General features: G+C 45.5%; 1 protein-coding gene across 1 annotated transcript in view; it reads left to right on the forward strand.

The window, feature by feature from the left end:
- The first annotated feature begins 7,755 nt into the window (after nucleotides 1-7,755).
- The window catches only part of LOC143988332 (elongin-A-like), a 155,411-nt gene continuing 146,663 nt past the window's right edge, over nucleotides 7,756-16,503 (forward strand). Inside the window, exon 1 of the mRNA XM_077487810.1 lies at nucleotides 7,756-7,918. Within this exon, the coding sequence (XP_077343936.1) occupies nucleotides 7,844-7,918 (75 nt within the window). The 5' untranslated portion in view covers nucleotides 7,756-7,843. The remainder of the gene's footprint in view (nucleotides 7,919-16,503) is intronic.

Here is a 16,503-nt window from a genome sequence, read left to right on the forward strand (position 1 = left end):
CAGCGACCGCTGTGCTGCATAGCCTCTGTACGAGTGCGCTGAGGCTGAGCTCACTCCTCCCCTTGACGTCTTGGTCAGTATGACGTCATCCAGAGGCCGGCCGGAGAGGCTGGTGGGAAAGGAGTGTGGTCGGCACTGCAGCAAACAAGGAGGAGGAAGAACCGTACAAGGACAAGAACAAGTAAGATCTGCCTCTGCATGGGGCTGGGGAAGTCAGGCAGATCTGTGTACTAGCTCTGGCTGAAGTGGGTTAACTGTTTAGGAGGGTGGGTGGGTGGCTGTCAGTGCCTCCTAGGCCTATCACTACCATTGCTCATTAGTGCAGCTCATCAGTGCCAGGAAGGTGTATAAGTGCCCTGTATTGAAGTGGTTAAACACCCTGTAAAATATTATTTTTCTTAAAGTGATTGTAAACCTATATATTTACTCAGTGAAGTGACTAGCATTAGGTCAGGGGTGTCAAACTCAAATTCCTCAGGGGCCGCATCAGCAATCTGGATGTCCTCAAGAGGCTGGTTGTATATCTAATGCCGCCTACACATGATCGGATTTTCCGACAAAACCGTGCAATTTTGTTTGAAGGGTGTTGACTCCAACTTGTCTTGCATACACACTGTCACAAAAATGTTGGCCAACAATTACGAACGTAGTGACGTTCAAGATGTACGTGATATCTCCATTACGAACGCTAGTTTTACAAGACGAGTGCTTCCAGCTTGTCCTTGATTCCGAGCATGCGTGTTTGTACTTTGGACTTTTGTCCGACACACATTTGTTGGCGGAAAATTTGAGAACATGCTAGCCAACATTTGTTTTCGGAAAGTCCGACAACAAATGTCTGATGGAGCACACAAACGGTCGGACTTATCGCCAACAAGCTCACATCCAACATTTCCTGTCGGAAAATCCTATCGTGTATGTGGAATTAGACTATGGGGATTATTTACGAAAGGCAAACCCAATTTTCACTACAAGTGCAAAGTGCACTTGAAATTGCACTGAAGGTGCACTTGGAAGTGCAGTCGCTGTAGGGGGCATGCAAGGAAAATAAAAAAACAGCATTTTAACTTGCACATGATTGGATGATAAAATCAGCAGAGCTTCACCTCATTTCAGATCTACCCCTCAGATTTACAGCGAATGCAGTTCCAAGTGCACTTTCCGTGCAATTTCAAGTGCACTTTGCACCTGTAGTTTGCACTTGTAGTGCAAAGTAGATTTGCCTTTTGTAAATAACCCCCTCTGTATCTACTCTTTATCATATTAAATAATTGCCTCTACATTTAATTATAATGTTTTTTTAATTTAGGTAATAATAGGCTCAGAGTTCAGGGGTGTAATGTGTACAGAGGGCAGTGTTCAGGAGCTGCGCTATGTACAGAATGCAGAGTTCAAGAGTGCGCTATGTAGAGAGTGCAGGGTTCAGAGGATAAGCTGCGTACATAGTGCAGGATTCAGGGCTGCGCTGTGGACAAAGTGCAGGGTTCAGGGGTTGCACTGCGGACAAAGTGCAGGGTTCAGTGTTGCGCTGTGGACAGAGTGCAGAGTTCAGGGGTTGTGCTGTGGACAGAGTACAGGGTTCAAGGTTGCGCTGTGGACAGAGTGCAGGGTTCAAGGTTGCGCTGTGGACAGATTGCAGGGTTCAGGCTTTCTGCTGTGGACAGAGTGCAGTGTTCAGGGGTTGCTCTGTGGACAGCGTGCAGGGTTCAGGGGTTGTGCTGTGGACAGAATGCAGGGTTCAGGGTTGTGCTGTGGACAGAGTGCAGGGTTCAGAGTTGCGTTGTGAACAGAGTGCAGGGTTCAGGGTTGCGCTGTGGACAGAGTGCAGGGTTCAGGGTTGCGTGTGGACAGAGTGCAGGGTTCAGGGTTGCGTGTGGACAGAGTGCAGGGTTCAAGGTTGCGCTGTGGCCAGAGTGCAAGCTTTAGGGGTTAGGGGTGTGCTACAGACAGAGTGCAGGGCTCACGTGTTAACTACACACAGAGTGCAGAGTTCAGGAATTGCGCTACGTACAGAGTGCAGGGTTCAAACGTGCCCTGTGTACAGAGTGTAGGATCCATGGGTGAGCTACAAACAGGGTTCAGGGGGTTCAGCTCACCCCACCAACTAACGCCCCTCCACTACCAGATCCACCACCCCCCAACTACTGCCCTGCCACTCACCAGTGACAGACCCCCCCCCCCACTGACAAATCACCACCGCCCCAATTAATGTCCAGCCCCCCCACTAGCTGGTCACTACCTACCCAACTACTGCCCCCCACTACCAGACCACCACCCCCTGTGAAATGCCCAGGGATAACCACTCAATTTTGGCATTCAAGTTGTTCATCCAGCCTGTGTATTCTCCATTCCAGCCTGTGCATTTGTGTCTGGTGGACCGCTCAATATGTAAGGAGTTAATTTTTGTAAGCTGCCTGTTGGGCTGCAGCATCTCTGTGCTCGGCTTGTATAGCCTGAAATCAGCGCTTGCGCAGTAACAGGAGTCGGGACTCGCCGAGACCATAGCTGTCACTGTAAACACAGAAGTTCCTGTGTTTACAAGTGATAGGAGGAAGGGCCGGGGAGAGCCGAAGGGCCACAGGACAAGGCTCGGTGGGCCAGATTTGGCCCGCGGGCCTTGTGTTTGACACCTGTGCATTAGGTAATACACAGAGATTTAACAAACCCTCCTACATAAGTTGTAGCTGTGTATCTGCAGATATTTCTTCTGCAGATCGCTCTGAAAACATAAACAGGAAAGGATTTCTGTTCAATTCTAGGAGAAGGGGGCAGGGATCTGAAGTCTTCACACAGCCGACAGCTCTGAGCCATGATTGGTGGGAAGGAACACACCCCATTCACATAGTATGAGAGCAAGCACAGCTGTGGATAACATACCTCCCACTTTCTGAGATGGGAAAGAGGGGAAACCTATTAGCAAATGTATGTAGGCATAGGATACACCCCCTGCCATGCTCCTAAAGAAGAATTGTATACAAAAAAAAAAAAAAAAAGATTGGTTAAACCCACAAATGCATTTTTTTAATCATCATCATTTTTTTAATCATCAGGAACTACTATTCCTTTATTGGCTTTTGGAATTTACAAATGCAGCAATTTAGAAATTGGATCAAAGGTATATCACTGTAAAACACTTTTTGACAGTGCACTTTATATACAATTATATAGATGAGGGACAAATGAAGAGGAAAGATAGACTTTGTTACAAATCAGGAACAGTCCCTCAAAATCAGGGACAGTCCCTCGAAATTAGGGACAGTTGGGAGATATGGGATAACAGTCACAGGCTGAGTGCTGCAGCCCCCCGTCAGGGTCATGGGTTCCCCTGGGAACTGCCCAGGGGGCCCAGGTGCTTGGGGGCCCCATTAAAACCTTGCATAACATCATACCTGTCAACCGTCCCGGATTTGCCAGGACAGTCACGCTTTTTACTAAGCTTTCCTTGATGGCGGTGTCCAGGAAATCATCCCGGAATCTTTACTGGGCCCTCCTGCTTCCAGTACTGTTCCCTCCTGATCTCCCCTGTAATGTGCCTTTCTACACCACCCATACTGTACACTTTGTGTTGAATAGTCTTTGATTTATGTCATCTTTTCTTATTGTTTAAAATCAATGAAAGTACTAATAAGTATATGTTTATTTCTATCTACTATTTATACTTAAATTCTTGAAAGTAGGTGCGTGAATTGGGGCAGGCTGGTAGGGGACCCAGAGTATCATATTCCCCAGGAGCCAATGATGACATTAAGACAGCCCTGCCCCCATCACCTTTTTAACTCTTGGTGCCAGGAAAAGCTGCCAGAGTAAAAAAAAACTGCCAGTTTTTAACTCTTGGTGCCAGGAAAAGCTGCCAGATTAATGCTTATAACAAAGGAACCAGGCAGCAGAGAGAAATGACACTCAGTGCTTTGGAGAGAAACAAGTACATGGCATATAAGGATGTGCTTTAGTATTAACCAAAGTAATGATGCAGCCCATAACAGCCAGTTATATGTTTGTTTTAATTCTCTAACTTACTTTGGGGACATGGTGGGATTTGATTACTACAGCCAGCACAGTTATTTTTTAACCACTTGCCGACCAGCGCACGACGATGTACGTTGACAGAATGGCACGGGCAGGCAAATGGGCGTACATGTACGTCCCTTTAAATTTGCCGCTCTGCCATCCCGCTCCCGCTCTGGTCGGGACCCCCGTGAGTCCGGTCGCGGGACCCGCGGACTCGATCGCCGCTGGCATCCCCGCGATTGTCTCACGGAGCGGCCGAATGAAGAAATGCCGTTGTAAACAACATTTCTCCATTCTGCCTAGCAACTAGTGACGCTGATCTCTGCTCCATGTGATTGGAGCAGAGATCAGCGTTCACTAAATGAAAGCCCAACCCCCCCACAGTTAGTAACACACCCCTAGGAACACTTAACCCCTACACTGCCACCCACTGGTTAACCCCCTTCACTGCCAGTGTCATTTACACAGGAATCACTGCATTTATATAGCAGTGATTACTGTATAAATGACAATGGTCCCAAAAATGTGTCAAAAATGTCCGATGGGTCCCCCACAATGTCGCAGTCACAATAAAAATCGCTGATTGCCGCCATTACTAGTAAAAAAAAAAATAATAAAAAATTATTAATAAAAATGCTATAAAACTATCCCTATTTTGTAAACGCTATAACTTTTGCGCAAACCAATCAATAATCGCTTATTGCGATTTTTTTTACCAAAAATATGTAGAAGAATACGGATCGGCCTAAACTGAGGGAAAAAAATGTTTTTTTATATATTTTTGGGGGATATTTATTATAACAAAAAGTAAAAAATAATGCGTTTTTTTCAAAATTGTCGCTTTATTTTTGTTTATAGCGCAAAAAATAAAAACCGCAGGGGTAATCAAATACCACCAAAAGAAAGCTCTATTTGTGGGAAAAAAAGGACGTCAATTTTGTTTGGGAGCCACGTCGCACGACCGCGCAATTGTCAGTTAAAGCGACGCAGTGCCGAATCGCAAAAAGTGGTCTGGTCTTTGACCAGCAAAATGGTCCGGTCTGAAAGTGGTTAAAGCAAACCAATCAGATTCTCAGTACCTTGTACAGTATTCATGTTTTTAATAATTCTTACCTGAAAGAGGGGCAATCATGTTACAGCCCCAGAATCAGTGTGAGGTCCAGTAGACCCAAATTCAGTCATTCACAGTGAGGTTTGTATTGTATGAATAAATCCAAAGTTTCCTCTGATTGGCTAAGATGGAAGGGGGCAGATTGAGTCATAATCTTTGACTCCTTACCATCTGTCAAACATGCTCAGATCACTTTTCAGAGGAGCAGCAGTGCCTGCTGCATTTGTGAATGATTCCTTATATGCATTCAGCTGTGGCACCCTTAGGACTTATTCACACCTATGTTTGAGGAATGTAAAATCCTGTGCTTGAGTTGCAGTTTTACTGCCTCCAATTCCTACCCCTTTTAGCTCCAGAGGTAGCAGCCAAGGGTGTACATGTGCCACAGAAATGATACCTCCTGATGCTTTCCATGGGCACTCCTGCCCATTAATCATGACCCGTTCAAGTAAATGGGGCCACTCTGCAAGCACCCCGCAACCGTACAAGGTTGCAAAGTGCTTACAAAGCAGCCTCATTCACTTGAATGGGTCATGCTTGGTGGGCACTACACCTGCTGCACCCAAGACATGTGTCCACCCCTGGCCACTGCTATTAAATGGGGTGCAGTTTAGCATACCTTTCTCTGCAGCCTCAACTGCAGCCTCAACTGCATGGAACAATGAATGAATGGGAAGTGCTTTGTGCTGAGCAGCTTCCTGTTTATTCACAAACTGAAGCATAGTAAACACAGTTTGCTATGCTTCCGTTATCAATGAACACAGAGAGTGAGTGTGTTCACTGTTAAATTAGTAAAGGAAAGTGCTGTTAAATGACATATTGATAAGCCCCTTCCGCCACTCTCCATCTTGAAACATCCCCTGCAGCAGCTGGGGAGGAGAGGACAGGAGGGAAGCCAGCAGCACTATGGCCAACACAGGTGAAGCCCGGGCCATAGGGGGAATGGGCACTGTCACTGCACACCTGGCACACCCCCTGCTCACACCTATGGGCTCTGCATTTTATGATAAACATGATAAACATATATTGCTAATGTATTGTGGAGTAATTCCCAGGGGTTTGTTTTATTTGTTTCTCAAATATTTTGTTTCCTGATGTGGTTTGCTTTAGGTATTGTTTTCACTACTCAGCTTGCTCAGCGGGGATCGCACCGTTGATCCCCGCTGAGCCGGTGGATGACAAGTCCGGCTGTGCAGGGACAGACCTGTCAGAGAGTCCGCTCTCCCCTATGGGGGGATCAGATGATTATCGACCGCCTGTCCGTTTTCATCGGATCCGATCCACCAGATGGATGGAAAATAGGACAGCCATCCGTCTGGATTTTGCGGAGCGGATCGGATGTCAGCGGACTTGTCACCGCTGAGATCCGATGCTCTATAGAGCTGTATGGAGCTACTGTTCAGATCCGCCTGAAAAAACTGACAGCATGTGTGAAAGGGGTCTAAGACAAATATCTTTTGATACAAAGTATAAATGAACTGTATACCTGTCTGAAATGATGGACATTAACCACTTAAGCCCTGGACCATTTTCCAGCTGAAGGACCAAGTCCCTTTTTGCGATTCGGCACTGTGTCAATTTAACTGACAATTGCGCGGTCGTGCGATGTGGCTCCGAAACAAAATTGGCGTCCTTTTTTCCCCACAAATAGAGCTTTCTTTTGGTGGTATTTGATCACCCCTGCGGTTTTTATTTTTTGCAATATAAACAAAAAAAAGCATCAATTTTGAAAAAAACTCATCTCCTCACGCCGATGTAAGTCGGCAGAATGGCTGGGCTCGGCACAAGCACGTACGGGTATGTTGCTCTTTAAATGCCCAGCCATGGGTCGTGAGTGCGCCGCCGCCAGCGTGGTCACGAAGTTGGGGCATCGCTGTGCTAATCACAGGCAGTGAGACATTGCCCGATCTCTCCAGCCGCGCATTGGGGCAATGTCTCACGGCCTGTGATTAGCGCAGCGCTGCGCCGACTTCCTGGCAGGCTCTGCACGTGGAGTATGCGAATGCGCCTGAGCTCATCCTTAATGTCCATAAAACTGTGGGTGAACCAGGTACATATTGTTTGGCTAAAAATATGGTTTGGTGTTATAAAGTCAATGGATGAATCTTAAGCCTTGTACACACGGTCAGATTATTGGACGAATTTTTGTCAGTTTCGAAAGTGAAGAGGGTACTCACCATCAGAAAATTTTCTGACGACAGAATTCAGCGTCAGAAGTGGCATAATGTGTTGACGTTTTGTATGTATTCTTTCATTTCTGAGCATGCCTAGTCTTGCTCTTCAGATTATTTTTTTTTGTCAGAAAACTGTACTAATGAAAAGAAAATCGGATGTTGTGGTCACACCGGACAAAAATGTTCAAGCCTGCACATCCAGTTTTTGTCTGCTGAAAATTCACAATCGTCTGTCAAAAGCAGCATACGAACGATCAGAAAATCGGCAGATCGTTCATCAGATGAAATTTATCTTCACATTTTCTGACCGTGTGTACAGGCCTTTAGACAACAGCATTACTTTAGCTCTGACTTTCTTTACTATTTATAAAAATCAGCCCAATGAATGGAAACCATCTGCATGATATCACATGACCCTCCATAGCATGTGATTTAGGTAGTCACATGGGGCAGTGAGGTCACTGGGGATGTCAGGATCTGCTTAGCAGAATTGGATCTTGGAAGAACAAAAAACAAAACAAAAACTACTACTTGGCAAAGAGCATTCATAATGGATGCTGAGAGTATGTTACAGAGAGTGCAGAGGCTTCAAGAACGGCTTGGCCATACACAAGACCCTCGAAAGGTATCATATATATAACAACCGTGAATGCTAATATATTAATATTAAAGCTGATTGTTCAGTGTATAGCTTGACCAACCAGTACAGGAGCCTTCATGGATGCGTATTAACTAAATACATTGGCAGTGCTACGTAAGTGTTAAATCTGATGGAAATTGTTCTGATTTTTAATGCGTGTGTATCTTCCAAACGTTCACTTATCTAGATATACACCGAAAAGCAATCATAAAAACGTTGGTGTGTGTGTGTGTGTGCGTGTGCGCTTTGTGTTCTGGCTGGTGGTTTAGCTTCATTAAAAAAGTAAAACTGATTAACACATGTATTCCATATCAAATCACACTTCAAAGACCTTTATGTAAGGCCCAGCACAAAGCGGCTGCTGCAGTTAATTAGGAAGGAAATGTGAAGTTCACATGCACAGGCTATCAGTGGAGTATTCAGGAAGTGTGGAGCATTTCAGACTAGCTATTCTGGTCAGGACACTAGACTGCAACAGGTGTGAGGGGAGAGCAAAACAGTCTTCATAGTCCTTGCCATAAAGTGCAACATGCTTACTGTATTGCATTATATGTTTCAATAACAATTATTAGTCATTTTAGATATGCTGAAAATTTTTGGAGATTTCCTTTTCACAAAGTTGTGACATTTACTTAGTGTGTGTTTTTGTAAAATATATATACACACACACACACACACACACACACACACACACACACACACACACACACACACACACACACACACACACACACACACGGCTTTGCACTGCTCATTGTAAAAGGATTGATGTGTGGAGTCCAACGTATACACAGATAATTGCTCAGCTGGGTACCCACTGTATACGCAGGTGCCCACCATATACGTGGGTGATTGCACAGCAAGGCACCCATGGTATGTGCAGATGATGGCGCCAAAAAAAAAAAAAATGCACTGTATAACTGCTTTGAACAGCCTCTGTAGTATTCCAACTTGAGGCTTCATGCACACTGTATGCACTTTAATGTACACGGGACATTTACAACGTCTCGATTTAACTTGACGGATAGTTTTGCTGCGTTTACATGGCACGTTTTGACTTTTTTGACCATTTAAAAAACAAAACAAAAAAAAACGCCTGTAAATGCTGAATGCGAGTTACCACATTTGCACAAGTTTACAAGCTGTTGCAGGCATTTGGCATTTCAAATCATATCAAGGTCGTTGTGTTCATCTTGGGCTAAGTATGATTTACTACAATTTACTTCCGCAAAAACACTCCTCATGTTGTAAATTGAACAGGGCTGTCTTTAAGGAAGGGAAAAATGAGCAGATGCCCTGGGCCCCATCATTGTTGTGGGGCCCAAAGCAGCTGCCTCATACTTGCCAACTATCCCAGTTTAAATTCCCTTGTCCATTGAAGTTTTAGTCCCGTGCTGTGTCCCGGTATCTCAGTGTGAAGTTGTGTTACTAATGCTGCCCTATTGCTGTGTACAGATGCCTTACCTGCAGACCCTGTGTTTTTATATGTAAATAGCGGCAGCATTAATATGTAACTAGCCATGGACCGGCTGCATTGATCTGTAAATAGAGGTGGCATTCTTGTGTATATCATCACCCCCCCCCCCCCCCCCATTTTCACCATGAATTCTGCCCACTGGGGGGGTAAAGGGGTATGCTGGATTCCTGCCTGCAACTGCGGTCATTAAGGCCTCATTCAGATGAGGCAGATCCACTTGCACGCCTCTGTCCGCTGGCTCAGCGGGAGATCTCTCCGTTGATCTCTGCTGAGCCGGCAGATGACAGGTCCCTCTCTGCTCACTGAGCGGGGAGCGGCTTGTCGAGCGCCACTGGATTCTATGGGGAGATCGAATGAAAATGGACAGCATGTCCGTTTTCATCAGATCTCACCCGATCTGCCAGCGATGGATCTGGACATAGGGCCATCCATCTGCCTTTGAATCATCCGTTCAGGTCCGCCATCAAAACTGACAGGGGCCTTAGCCTAACATCAGCTTGCTCTAAAAAGGTAAGCAAATTTCACCTTGCATTGGTGGTCAGTGTAAATCATCTTCTCGCTACATTGGGGCTTGGTGTACAATCATTTCATTCACACTAGTGGCCAGTGTGAAGGTCCCCCTTACGTTGGTGGTTAGTGTAAATCCCTCCTTACATTGGTTACTGTGAATGCTTCTATTACATTGGTGGTCAGTGTAAATCCTTATTACATTGGTGGCCAGTGTAGAAACTCCTCTTTATATTGGTAATCAGTAAAAAATAAATCCAAACTTGCATTTGTAGCACCTTGATGTTTAGGTAGGGTTGCTATTAAATTTAGTAGCCAGGCGATAGTTGCCATGGCCAATTGTCAGAAGATCAATTGATTTCTCCCTAATTCTGTAATTGCTGCACTTCTCTCTTCTGTCACTAGGTGGCATTATAGCTGGTGACATTAGAGTGGAACTTAACCCTGCCCCCTTGTCACTGACTGAGCCAATGGCTCCTGATGCCTCAGCAAAGCCAGAGAGACCAGGCAGTGAGGGGAGAGAAGACCTGCAGATGTGCACAGCGTTGGGTTAAATGAGGGCTCAGGTAAGTAAAAAGGGGGTGAGGGGTAGGGTTGCCACCTGTCCAGGTTTCACCCAGACAGTCCTGGTCTTGAATTGTGTACCCGGGTTTGTCCATCTGAAATTCGGGCACATGTTTTAGAACAGACTATGCCGGGACCATTGGCAGGAGCACCCCTAACTCGGGCACCAGTGGCATTGCTCTGCATCTCACTCGGGATGTTTGGGATCCCACTCGGCCATCACATCTGTGTAAGCCAGCCAGCTGTCTCCCAGCAGAGCAAACTGAAGCCACCTCCTCCTCTTCGCCTCTGTTTGTATGTACACAGGCAGGAGGGGGTGCTGTGCTGATCTGAGGTCTTCAGAGAGTACAGTGTACATGAGACTTGCAGGGAAGGTGGACGCAGGAAAGGGGGATGGGCTTCAGAATCGCGTTAGAATCACTTTAACACACTTTGGTGTGTGAAGATCATTAACTCCTTAGTAAATTGGCCTTTTTATTTCAGCCCTATGACATCGTCCTTAAGGCCTGATTCACATCTATGCATTTTTAGTGCTTTTTGCAGATTTGCACTACAGTCCATTTAACATGGTTTCCTATGGAACACTATCTGTAGAGCAAATATGCAAAAAGCACTAAAAATGCATAGGTGTGAATCCAGCCTAAAGTAGACTTAAACCCACAATTTCACTCCCGCATGTCAGTCCCGATTTCGGACGCAATTTCAGAGACAATGGAAATCGCAAAAAGTAGTACAGAAAATACTTTTTGAAATCGGTGCAACGCTGCAGATGCGGCGTCGCACTGATTAGGATGGTGCCATTGATGGCAATTGCCACCGGTTTGACATGTCAAAACACTCCAGTGTGAACCAGGGCTTTGTTTTTTTTTTTTTTTGTTTTTTTTTTTTTTTCCCCCTTTTGTTTTCAGCTGGGCATTTAACCTCTTCCCGCCCGCCCATTAGCCGAATGGCGGCTATAGAGCAGGCGCTTTCGTCCGGGAGGCCGTCCCTGGACGTCCTGATGTTTACTTCCACAATGCGCACCACCGCGGGCACGCATCAGGGAAGTTCTGTGTTTGCCATGTCCCCCGGAGACAGGCAAACGCAGATCGCTGTAAACGGTCAATCACAGCGGCCGTTTACAGCGCGATCGGCGTGTCCAATGTGAGATGATCTCATATGTAAACATATGAGATCTCACAGCGCCGCTCTCCCTCCTCACACAGACAGCGTGTGAGGAGGGAGAGATGAACGGCTGCAGTGGCCGTAAGTGTGAAAAAAATAAAAAAAATAAACAAAAGTGCCATCCGCCCCAGTGCCACCTGTTAGTGCCATCTGTCATCAGTGCCATCTGTCATCAGTGCCATATATTAGTGCCATCTGTCATCAGTGGCATTTGTCATCAGTGCCACCTGTCAGTGTAACGTGCCATCTGTTGTCAGTGTCACGTGTCATCAATGCCACTTATCAGTGCCATCTGTCATCAGTGTCACGCGTCATCGGTGCCACGTATTGGTGCCATCTGTTATCAGTGCCACGTATTAGTGCCATCTGTCATCAGTGCCACATATTAGTGCCATCTGTCATCATTGCCACGTATGAGTGCCATCTGTCATCAGTGTCACGTGTCATTGTCCTGGTGCTCCAGGGCCTTCAAAAGTGTAATAGGTAGTCAACAAGTTAGATGTGTAATTTATGCTCCTAGAACACCTGATGGCGCTCCCTGCATGTTGGGCCTCTCTGTGGCCAGGCTGTGAAAAAGTCCCACACATGTGGTATTGTAATACTCAGGAGGAGTAGCAGAATTTTTTGGGGGATGTCATTTGTGGTATACATTTGCAATGTGAGAGAAATAACCTATTACAATGACAATTTTGTGAAAAAAAAAAAAATGAAAAATCTTAATTTTGCAAAGAATTGTGGGAAAAAAATGACAACATCAAAAAGCTCACCATGCCTCTTACTAAATACCTTGGAATGTCTACTTTCCAAAAAGGGGTCATTTAGGGGGTATTTGTACTTTCCTGACTTGTTCGGGTCACAAGAAGCGAGATAGGCCACCAGTACATCAGATGTGATCAATTTTGTGCGATTCGCACAATAGCTTGTTGACTCTCTAACTTTCACAAAAACCAAATAATACCCACTAATTTGGGTTATTTTTACCAAAAATATGTAGCAGTATAAATTGTGGCCAAAATTTATGAAGAAAAATTAATAATTTGCATAATTTTGTCAAATTTTTGGTCTTTTTTTTTTTTTTCATTTATAGCGCAAAAAATAAAAACTCCAGAGGTGTTCAAATACCACCAAAAGAAAGCTCTATTTGTGGGAAAAAAAGGACAAAAAATTCATTTGGGTACAGTGTCGCATGACTAATTGTCATTCAAAGTGTGAGAGCGCTGAAAGCTGAAAATTGGTCTGGGCAGGAAGGGTGTTTAAGTGCCCAGTAAGCAAGTGGTTAATCAGTAACACAGTGGGGTTGATTTACTAAAACTGGTAAGAGCCGGTTCACACAGGGGCGACTTGTCAGGCGACTTAGCTGCCTGACATGTAGCGTCCCGCTCTGTGCAATGGAACCGTTCTAATCGGAGCGACTTGAGGCGCTCCGACTTAGAAAAGGGTTCCTGTACGACTTTTGGGCGACTTGAGGCGACTTGCATTGACTTCTATACAGAAGTCGTTTTGCAAGTCGCCTCAGTGGTCGCGTCCAGGTCACCTGAGGCAGTCGCACTGTAAGTCGTGCTGCCTCAGTGTGAACCGGACCTAAGTGTAACATCTGGTGCAGCCCTGCATAGGAACAAAAAAGTTTCCAGATGTTTTTGCCAAAGCTTAATTGAACAAGCTGAAGTTAAAAGCTGATTGGCTACCATGTGCAGCTGCACCAGATTTTGCACTCTCCAGTTTTAGTTAATCAACCCCACTGCCTGTATTAGACTGCCACCACTCTGGATGAAGGAGCACAGGGGGGCACAGCAGAAAGCAGCATTGTTTTTCCTGGGGGAATGACTGTATTCACTGTACTAGCAGATTTAAAGTGGGGTACCCCTAAAAAAAAAAAAAAAAAAAAAAAAAAAAAAAAAAAATAAAAGTCAGCAGCTACAAATACTGCAGCTGCTGACTTTTAATAATCAGAAACTTACCTGTCCCAGGGTCCAGTTATTGCGGGGGAATGAAGCCCCCCCCTCGTTCCCCACTCCGCTCGCGGTGCCGTCATTCGTACTGTGGGCACCTGGCTGTGGCTTCACAGCCAGGCACCCACTGCGCGAGCGGTGCAGGGCGCCGTGATACGCCGCGCAGTCACCTGGGACACGTGACAGGTCCCAGGTGACTGTGCGGCGCGAGGGGATGTGATGTCACCAGCCCGGGCAAGGAAGAAGGCAGACTACGAGGGACCCCCTAGCGACAGGTATTTAGAGGTGAGTAAAAATATTTTGTTTTTTTCCCAATTATTTTTTTTTTATTTTTTTAAGAATTTTAAACATTTGTTTATTTTTTGGTGGCAACACTACTTTAAATACAAAAACAATTGAAGCCATACTGCCGCTCGCGCTGCAGTTACAGCAAACCTTTTTTTCCCCCTTTTGGGTCAATAAAAGTTGATTATTGTAAGCACCCCTGTCAGTGGTAAATAGTTTTTCAACATTTATACATTTGTAGGACAACTTGGTCTTTTGAATAAACAAAAGACTTACTGGCCTGATCACCTGGTGAAAATTAAGGAAAGAAAGGCAAAAAAATAAAATGGAGTCACCACATCTAAGAATTTGTAGCTTTGCTAATTTGCTTTTGGGTTTAATACAACTTTAAGTGCTATCACTTCACTCTAATGGCCAAATTAAACCAGTTAACCCCTGACCTAATCCTAGTCTAATTTAGTGGTTCTAAAGGATATTTTTTTTTTCCCACTAAAATAAGATTCATACTTGCCTGTTCTGTGCAATGCACAGAGCAGCCCCTTTTCTGGGGTCTCCTGCCAATGCCCTTCACTCCTACTGTTCTTTGAGTGACCCCTCAGTAAGCAGTATGTTGAGGGGGCACATGTGCTCCAAAGCTGGGCTGTGTGCATCCATAAACACACACACAGCTAGGCTCTCTGGCTGCTGCTTGTGTGCCCTGTAGGAAGAGGGAGAGAGAGCAGTGCTGCTGCAGATGGACACAGCTCTGGATTGAGAGAGGAGCCAGGTAAATGTTTAGGGAGGGGAGGAAGAGGAACAAGTAGTGGGATTTTTTTTTACTTTAATGCAGGGAAAATCGGGAGACAGTTATCTAATATGTATGGGTACTTCTATAATAGGGTGACCAGATGTCCCCGGTTTCAGGGGACAGTCCCCTGATTGAGGACACTGTGTCCCCGGACCAAGTCTGTCCCTGGTTTTGTCCCCGGATTTGACTTCAACAGGAGCTGGGGCAATTTTCAAACACAGTCAGTGCAGAATAAAAAAAAATCTGAATTTCACCCCCCCCCCCCCCCTCCTACTAGCTTAGGGGGGTGTATTTTTCCATTATCTGTGTCCCTTTCTGATTAAAATGTGCAGATCTGAGCGGAAGGACTATTTCTAAAGTTTCCGGCACATGCCCATTCAGCTCCGCTCACATGTTCTTCTGCCAAATCCCGGTCAGCCACCTGCCTGCTTATCTCCTTGCCTTCCCTGGCAGAGTCCTTTTCCTCCACTCCCCACCCAGTAGTACCCGGGGCCTGGAGAGTGAGACCTGAGAGGCTGTGAGGCAGGCGGAGGCGACGGGCAGAGAGAGGCAGCTGAGCTCAGCTGATGATGTCCAGCAGCAGGAATAGAGGGGGAGGGGATCCAATCGTGGGGGTGTCTGTGAATAGACTACATTACACTGTGTCTGTCTTTCTGGCATAATGGATGGTATCATAACTCACAGGCAGCGGGGGCAACTTATTGGTCAGAAGTTAACAAAATCAGCACCCAGCAGTCATGTTATGTGACACACTGTGACAGAGCCAGCCAGAGCCATGATGGAGCGCCCCCTGCCTGTGAGTTATAATGCTGATGATCTTAACCAGTTTCCGATCGCCTGATAGCAGATTTACTGCTACAGGGGGGGTCTCGCTGCGCAGGATCACATGTATACGTGATCCTGCATTTCTGGGTATCAGAGCTAATCAGCAGATCCGGCTGGCTCGCCTAGTGGTCTGCCTATGTAAACAAGGCAGTTCGCCATTCTGTCAGTGTGGAAGACATTGATCCTGTGTTCCTGCAAAGCGGGTACAGGGATTTATGTCTTCCCTTAGTAAAAGCACCTCCCCAAAGTGAGAAAACACTTGTTAGGCACACATTTAACCCATTGATTGTCCTAGATGTTATCAGCTTCCCAGCCAGTGTCATTAGTACAGTGACAGTACATATTTTTAGCACTGATCACTGTATTAATGTCACTGGTTTGTGTCAAAAGGTGTTACTAATGCCGCGTACAAGCGAGCGGAATGTCCGACAGATAAAGTCAAACGAAATCTTTTCATCGGATATTCCGATCGTGTGTGGGCCTCATCTGACTTTTTTTTTCCTGAAAATTCTGATGGATTTAAAAATAGAAAATGTTTTAAATATTTCCGACGGAACCAATTCCTATCGGGAAAACCGCTCGTCTGTATGCTGTTCCGACAGACCAAAAACTGCTCTGAAGCAAGTACGAGACGGACGCTATTGGCTACTGGCTATTGAACTTCCTTTTTCTAGTCCTGTCGTACGTGTTGTACGTCAGTGTTCTAGACGGTCGGACTTTGGTGTGATCGTGTGTAGGCAAGACAGTTTCAGTGGAACTCTGTCGGAACTCTGTCTGAAAAACCTTCGGAGTGTATTCCGGCGGGAAAACCAGTCACGTGTCCAATTTGTCCACCTCAATATCGCAGTCCCGCTATGATTTGCTGATTGCTGCCATTACTAGTAGAAAGGGAAAAAAAAAAGTCCCCCGATTTCATTTTAAAAATCTGGTAACCTTAGTCTATAACCTTTGACAGTTACAGTATGTACTGAGAGAATGTTTCTGAGAAATTTTGTTTTTGAGGCTGGGTTCA

Source organism: Lithobates pipiens, unplaced genomic scaffold (assembly GCF_037356315.1).
Source record: "Lithobates pipiens isolate NorthernLeopardFrog02 unplaced genomic scaffold, aLitPip1_a1.2 Scaffold_18, whole genome shotgun sequence".
NCBI classification, from domain to species: Eukaryota; Metazoa; Chordata; class Amphibia; order Anura; family Ranidae; genus Lithobates; species Lithobates pipiens.